This window comes from Salmo trutta, chromosome 5 (genome assembly GCF_901001165.1).
Source record: "Salmo trutta chromosome 5, fSalTru1.1, whole genome shotgun sequence".
Taxonomy (NCBI): domain Eukaryota; kingdom Metazoa; phylum Chordata; class Actinopteri; order Salmoniformes; family Salmonidae; genus Salmo; species Salmo trutta.
Genome location: NC_042961.1, coordinates 5083361 through 5091097, shown reverse-complemented (window position 1 = coordinate 5091097; position 7737 = coordinate 5083361). Strand labels below are relative to the sequence as shown.

The following is a 7737-nucleotide window of genomic DNA, read 5'->3' as shown; positions in this document are numbered from 1 at the left end:
GACCATAAAATCACATCAGACTGGGTTGAACCTTGAACTTGGTTTAAAGTGAGAGTCTGTGGAGGTCTTGGTCTAGTACCCATCACTACATCTCTGTAGCACATGACCCCTCAAATCTATCAATGTTCAGCATATGCAGGACATTTATCATGTAGTTTCTTATATAGTGAAATATAGAATTTTGCCAATGGAAAAATAGTGCACCAAATATTTGTAATCATTAGTGACCTATGTTCCAGTAGAAAGTAAGAAGATAGTAGTGACTCTTGGTCCCAAAACCCATAGAGAAAGCTGAAATATATTTTGGTGACTATGATTATGTGGTTAAATTAGTCCATTTTATGCAATAGTTGCTGTCTGCCACAGGGGGGAATGTACACACAAACAGAAGCAGGAAGAGAGTTACAGACAGTGAAGTCTATAAACATTCGGAAGTAGAGTCATTCTGGCTGGTGCCTTGGTCCTTGACACACATTTATGCTCAGGTACCATTTAATATTACAGGCAGACTGAAACACTCATATGGCTAACCATCTCTGCTTCCTCCTCCTCTTCCTCATCTTCTACAGAGTCTCAGCAGGTATGTGAAACATGTTTCTATGAAGGTCTGAAGTCCAGTGGGTCAAATCACTGTAAACACTGTATAATACATCTCGATCTTTAACAAGCTGTTTTATAGTTTATAAGCAATGGGATTTTGTTTTCTGCAGTGCAGATTCTATTGAATTCAAAACTAAATGTGTTTTGTGTTGATTTGTCCACAGTCAGCCATGTGTCTGTGCAGACAGGAGGCTCCATCACCATCCCATGTAGCTATGATCAGTATTACATCAACCATGTGAAATACTGGTGTAAAGGGTATGTTTGGACTATTTGCTCCTCTGTAGTACGCACTGACCATCCTAAGAGCACTGATAGGGCCTCAATCTCTGATGACATCACCCAGAAAGTCTTCACTGTGATCATGACTGATCTGGAGCCAGAGGACTCTAATACCTACAGGTGTGTTGTGGAGATCAATGGAGGAACAGATAGCATGATACAATTGTTCTACCTATCTGTCACTCCAGGTAAGATCCCTGCAACTCTTACAATTCAGTAAAGTAGAATAGGTAGTTCTCAGTAATGATGAGACACTCAGAAAATGCCAGCTTTCACAAACTACATGACTGGTGTTCTCGTTTCATTTCCTTGTAACAAGTTCCTTGTTTGGTAACTGGTATTACCATTATTGTTCAAGTTGACCTGAGGAATGTAGGCATACGTATATTTTATGTTTTCTATATGTAGATGTTGATGTAAACTTTGTTTAAAGTCCGCTGTCTGCATTGTGTCTTTCAACGTTGTCTACCACAAGAAGCACCATATCACCAAGTAACACTATGTGTAAATGTACTTGGAGAATAAAGGTCATACACCTGCTAGATATAAAGGTCTGCTGCTGAGTTCTTTCTATGGTGTCTGTACCTCTGTGTTCAGGTACTCCAGAACTCTATGTGGACCATCAGGAAGTGACTGGAGTAGAAGGAGGGAGTGTCACTGTTTGTTGTTACTTTAGTAACTCAGGAGATATGAAGTGGTGCAGGATGGGTGGTGATTGTGTGAGTGGGTATTCTGGGACTTTAAATGGAACATCAGTGAGATTAAAGCAGACTAGTGATGCCAACAACAGAACAGTCTTAACAGTGACCATGAGTGGACTGAAGATGGAGAACATTGACTGGTATTGGTGTAGAGTGGGAGAACTAGAGATGCCTGTTCACATCACTGTCAGTCAACAAACTGCAACACAGAGAAGCTCTAAGATGACCTCAAGTTAGTTGATCAATCACATACTTTATGATCAATATGATTCACTTTGTTTAATCCACTGGTATCATCTGGAACTAATTGGAATATTAACTATGAATGTGATGTTGCTATACAACCTGACTACCTGGTATACCATTAACTTCATTGATGATATTGTTGTTTTACCTCACAGCAACCCAAGATCCAACCACTCAACAACCCTCTGTCTCTCCAACTGCTGAGCCTGTTCAGACTGACAACACAAGTCAAGGAGCTGAGGGGAACATGGAGGAAGTCCACCAGAGGTTATTATCACTCATTCAGCTGTATTATCCCACATATTGTTAGATACTATGAACACAGAGAAACATTACAATTCCATCACACACTACAACAGTTAATGCTAATCAAACACTCTCCCTAAATGCATATAGAGACTGGTATCACTTCCTCTTGGGTAGAAGAAGTAGCAGCATTATAGTGTTATTCTCACTCATTTGCAAGGACAAGTTGCACACATAAAAAAACGTTTTTTTTATAGTAATAATCTCAATAATAATCATATCATCTCTTCATTTGCATGGTCAACTTCCACACATGAATAGATCAATAATTGTTCCACTTATCATACATCAAGTTATTACCTTTTCACAAATGATCCATTTATAATGATCTACTTTCATTGTATTATTAATGATATGTTTTATATGTAATCCATCAGGTCCGTGAAAGTCCTACTCATCTCTCTGGGCATGTTGGTGGTGGTGACAGCTGGTATCCTAGTAACATGGAAGATGTGGAGAAAGCATAGTAAGTAGTCATTTTATGTGAATATAAAAAAGGAGAATAGTTTAGAAAATACTAAATGTATTGATATTGTGACTGTGATTTATCTTGAATGACAGAAAATATTTGGAGGAATTGTCAAAAAGAAAACCATTCAGAGGTATTATTGTACTATAACAAACTCAGAAGTAATTGACATCTCCCTCTCTTTATTCCAGAGGACAATAAGGCCAAGGACCAGACAACTAACTACTCAGTGGTAGGATACACTTATTTCATTATTTTCAACCATCTGCTTTTCTGTTCTTGATCTGGGATCATCTACCATTTGACTCCATCGTTACCTCTTCAGTTGATTATCAATGAGTTGACATAAAAGGTCCCATCCCATGTTCTAACTGAACCCAAGCTCTTATAACACTCAAGATGTTGAAAAATGCTGTTAATACTGTCAGTTCACTAAATATACACCTGACTGCATCCTATCAGTGGAAACAAACTGTGGTTTAGGTGGTAAATAGACAAGTCCTGTTTCTCTTTGCTATTTATTTCTTTGCAGTCTGCTGATCCTGAGCAGGACATTACATACAGCACAGTGACCCACACCAGAGAAACCGCACAGCAGGTACAAACTGAATAAACTTGGTTTTGGTCTGTGGAGATCTTGGACTAGAACCAATCACTCCATCTCTGCAGTGAGCTGGGGTTCTCTCTCTCTCTCTCTCTCTCTCTCTCTCTCTCTCTCTCTCTCTTTCCTCCATCTCAGCAGTGAGCTGGGGTTCTCTCTCTCTCTCTCTCTCTCTCTCTCTCTCTCTCTCTTTCCTCCATCTCAGCAGTGAGCTGGGGTTCTCTCTCTCTCTTTCCTCCATCTCAGCAGTGAGCTGGGGTTCTCTCTCTCTCTCTTTCCTCCATCTCTGCAGTGAGCTGGGGTTCTCTCTCTCTCTCTCTCTCTCTCCCTCTCTTTCCTCCATCTCTGAAGTGTGAGCTGGGGTTCTCTCTCTCTTTCTCTCAATTCAATTCAAGGGGCTTTATTGGCATGGGAAACATATGTTAGCATTGCCAAAGCAAGTGAAGTAGATAATAAACAAAAGTGAAATAAACAATATAAATTAACAGTATACATTACATTAACAGAAGTTCCAAAAGAATAAAGACATTTCAAATGTCATATGGTGGCTATATACAGTGTTGTAACGATGTGCAAATAGTTACAAAAGGGAAAATAAATCAACATAAATATGGGTTGTATTTACAATGGTGTTTGTTCTTCACAGGTTGACCTTTTCTTGTGGCAACAGGTCACAAACATTGCCGCTGTGATGGCACACTGTGGTATTTCACCCAGTAGATATGGCAGTTGATCAAACAAAACAAATCCTTTGTGGATCTGTGTAACCTGAGGGAAATATGTGTCTCTAATATTGTCATACATTTGGCAGTAGGTTAGGAAATGTATCTCAGTTTCCATCTCATTTTGTGGGCAGTATGCACATAGCCTGTCTTGTCTTGAGAGCCAGGTCTGCCTTTGGCGGCTTTTCTCAATAGCAAGGCTTTGCTCACTGAGTCTTTACATAGTCAAAGATTTTTTTTGGTGTTGGTTTTGTTATGGAAGGTTTGAGAATCGCTTCCGTTTAGGTAATTGTAGAATTTAAAGTCTCTTTTCTGGATTTTGTTAATTAGCAGATATCGGCCTAATTCTGCTCTGCATGTATTATTTAATGTTTTACGTTGTACACAGAAGATATTTTTGCCGAATTCTGCATGCAGAGTCTCAATTTGATGTTTGTCCCATTGTGTGAATTATTGGTTGGTGAGCGGACCCCAGAATTTACAACCATGAATGGCAATGGGTCCTGTAACTGATTCAATATTTTTAGCTAGATCCTAATTGGTATGTCTAATTTTACGTTCCTTTTGATGGCATAGAAGGCCCTTCTTCACTTTCACAGCTTTGTGGAAGTTACTGTGGTGCTGATGTTTAGGCCGAGGTATGTATACTTTTTTTGTGTGCTCTAGGGCAATGGTGTCAAGATGGAATTTGTATTCGCTGTCCTGGCAACTGGACTTTTTTTGGAACACCATTATTTTTCGTCTTACTGAGATTTACTGTCAGGGCCCAGGTCTGGCAGAATCTGTGCAGAAGATCTAGGTGCTGCTGTAGGCCCTCCGTGGTTGAGGACAGAAGCACCAGATCAGACTTCAGATTCAAGTAGGGTGAATCCGGGTGCTGCAGACTGTTCTAGTACCCTCGCCAATTCGTTGATATATATGTTGAAGAGGGTGGGTGTCACGTCCTGACCAGTAAAGGGGTCTTTTGTTATTGTAGTATGGTCAGGGCGTGGCAGGGGGTGTTTGTTTTGTGTGTTTTGGGGGGGTTTTCTAGGGGATTTTGGTTCTAGTTTTCATTTTCTCTGTTTCATTTTCGAGGTTTGGCCGAGTGTGGTTTCCAATCAGAGGCAGGTGTCTTTCGTTGTCTCTGATTGGAAGCCATACTTAGCTAGCCTGTTTTCCTTTGGGTTTTGTGGGTGGTTGTTTTTCATATAGTCCTTGTGTCCTTACGGAACTGTTTGGCATTGGTTTATTTTGTTTAAGTGTTCACTCGTAGTAGAAAGATGAGCACTTTACGAGCTGCGCCTTGGTCTGTCCTTTACGACGCCCCTGACAGTGGGGCTTAAGCTGCATCCCTGTCTCACCCCCCGGCCCTGTGGAAAGAAATGTGTGTTTTTTTTGTACATGGATTTTATAATGTCGTATTGTTTTCACGCAACACCACTTTCCATCAATTATGTATAGTATAGCAGGCCCTCATGCCAAATTGATTCGAAAGCTTTTTTGAAACCAACAAGATTTTGAAGAAGAATTTGCCTTTGTTTTGTTTTGTTTGTTTGTCGATTAGGGTGTGCAGGGTAAATATATGGTCTGTTGCTCAGTACATTGTTTTCGCTGAGGAAATGTACGAGTCTGCTGTTAATGATAATGCAGTGGATTTTCCCAGGGTTGCTGTTGACAAATTTCCCACGGTAATTATTGGGGTCAAATGTGTCTTCACTTTTGTGGTTTGGGGTGATGAGTCCTTGGTTCCAGATATTGGGGAATATGCCAGAGCTGAGGATGATGTTAAAGAGTTTAAGTATAGGCAATTGGAATTTGTGGTGTGTATATTTTATCATTTCATTTAGGATACCATCAACCCCAAAGGCCTTTTTGGGTTGGAGGGTTTGTATTTTGTCCTGTAGATCATTCAATGTAATTGGAGTATCAAGTGGGTTCTGCTAGTATTTAATAGTTGATTCTAAGATTTGTATTTGATCATGTATATGTGTCTGCTGTTTGTTCTTTGTTATAGAACCAAAAAGATTGGAGAAGTGGTTTATCCAAACATCTCCATTTTGGATAGATAACTCTTTGTGTTGCTGTTTGTTTAGAGTTTTCCAATTTTCCCACAAGTGGTTAGATTCTATGGATTATTCAATTACATTGAGCTGATTTCCTATGTGCTGTTCCTTCTTTTTCTGTAGTGTATATTTGTCCAGGAAATGGTCTAGAAGGGATTGAATTTGTTTTGCCTCATTGTTTTTTGGTAGATTTCCACAATACTTTCCTTCCATCTACAGCATTTCTTAATATTATTCAGGTCCTTTGGCTTTGATGCCTCATGATTGAGCATGGCTCTGTTCAAGTAGAGTGTGATTTTGCTGTGATCTGATAGGGGTCTCACCACTACTGCCAAGAGATGAGCTATAGGTGTACCTACCATAGGAGTCCCCTCGAGCCTACCATTGACTATGTACAGTTATGTTGTCGTAGTTGTGTCTGGGGGGACATATGGGGGAGGGAATGCTGTCACCTCCAGCTAGGTGTTTGTCCCCATGTGTGCTGAGGGTGTCAGGTTCTTGTCCAGTTCTGGCACTTAGGTCGCCACAGAGTAGTACATGTCCCTGAGCCTGGGAATTGTTGATCTCCCCCTTTAGGGTGAGCTGAGTGAGCTGAGTATCTGTAGTTCCTGTTCCATGTGTTTACCTTCAGTGCTGTCCATTTCTCAGAGGTAAAACCCAGAGAGCCTCCATGACATGATGTACAGCACTGTCATGCCTGATCAGTTCAGGACAGCAGAGAAGGTCAGCATATGGCTACAAGCATCTCGGCTCTTGCACAACATTATGACTGTTACTAATAAAACGTCATAGTCTTGGCAAATGTCCATCTGTTTTAGAAAACAATTGTATTTACAGTATCATTTTCTGTCTTGGAACAAGCAATAGGTACATGTACACTATAACAGTATAACAACATGTTTTTGTTATTTGTGTCTCTCTCTACCAACAGGATCTATTTCCTGAAGCTGATGATGATGTCACATACAGCACTGTCATCCTCCAGCACAAGGCCCAACTAAAAGGACAGACCAAGGTAAAGCTCTTCTACTGATTATCCACAGCTAGTATTATGTTATCAGAAACAACAGTAGGTGATTGTTTCCTCAGTGTTAATATAGTCATGGTTATGTCACCATTATAGCTGTAGGCCTAATATATCACCTTTATGTTACATATCACAATTATAACTGTCTATACTTTTAATTTCACTGAGAACTGTGTTTTTATAGTGTACTCTCCATCATGACAGAACTTTCCCTGTTCACCTCTCTCCCTGTTCCTCCTCTGTAGTCAGCAGAACCAGATGATAATGTGGTCTACAGCTCACTAGCTCTACTGGTGACCACACAGGTCAGTGTTGGTGTCTCCTCTGTCTGTTGTACCAGATGATGCTGATCTCTCAACAAAGATACAGACAACATCACATTACTATGTGTACTAAACATCACTGTTTAACCACACACATCTTCATTAGTCTTTTTAGTTTGCTGCACTTAAACCTGTATCACCACTTTCTAAGAAGCGGACCTTATCGTTTCCATTGTCTGTAAGATTACAGTGGTTTGATTGTGACTGAATGTTTCACTTCCTCTCCAGCAGAGGGCAGCAGCACTGCAGTGACTGACTGAGTGACCTTGGTTGAGTCCTTAACCTGGAAGGACAGAACATTCCCCTCTCCTGTGTCACAACATCTATCTGCCTCCAATATGCTTCTGTCATACCTCTTAACCCACCCCAGAAAGACCCCTCTAACCTGTTGTGTAATAAACCACTGAAGACCGTA

At 40.4% G+C, this 7737-nt stretch overlaps 1 protein-coding gene across 1 annotated transcript; it reads left to right on the top strand.

The window, feature by feature from the left end:
• LOC115193542 (polymeric immunoglobulin receptor-like) lies at positions 1–7737 on the top strand. The gene is made up of 10 exons (XM_029752261.1): positions 1–580; positions 765–1070; positions 1480–1815; positions 1985–2096; positions 2513–2601; positions 2796–2836; positions 3137–3202; positions 6904–6987; positions 7245–7304; positions 7551–7737. Exons 1-10 carry the CDS (start codon positions 523–525, stop codon positions 7572–7574), a joined length of 1176 nt encoding a protein of 391 aa, XP_029608121.1. The 5' UTR covers positions 1–522; the 3' UTR covers positions 7575–7737.

Bases quoted from the DNA above. Each gene is read 5' to 3' on its own strand.
- LOC115193542 (XM_029752261.1), top strand. From the start codon at position 523: ATGGCTAACCATCTCTGCTTCCTCCTCCTCTTCCTCATCTTCTACAGA. The intron at 1,071-1,479 runs GTAAGATCCCTG...CTCTGTGTTCAG, and splicing joins CTACCTATCTGTCACTCCAG to GTACTCCAGAACTCTATGTG. The intron at 3,203-6,903 runs GTACAAACTGAA...CTCTACCAACAG, and splicing joins CCAGAGAAACCGCACAGCAG to GATCTATTTCCTGAAGCTGA.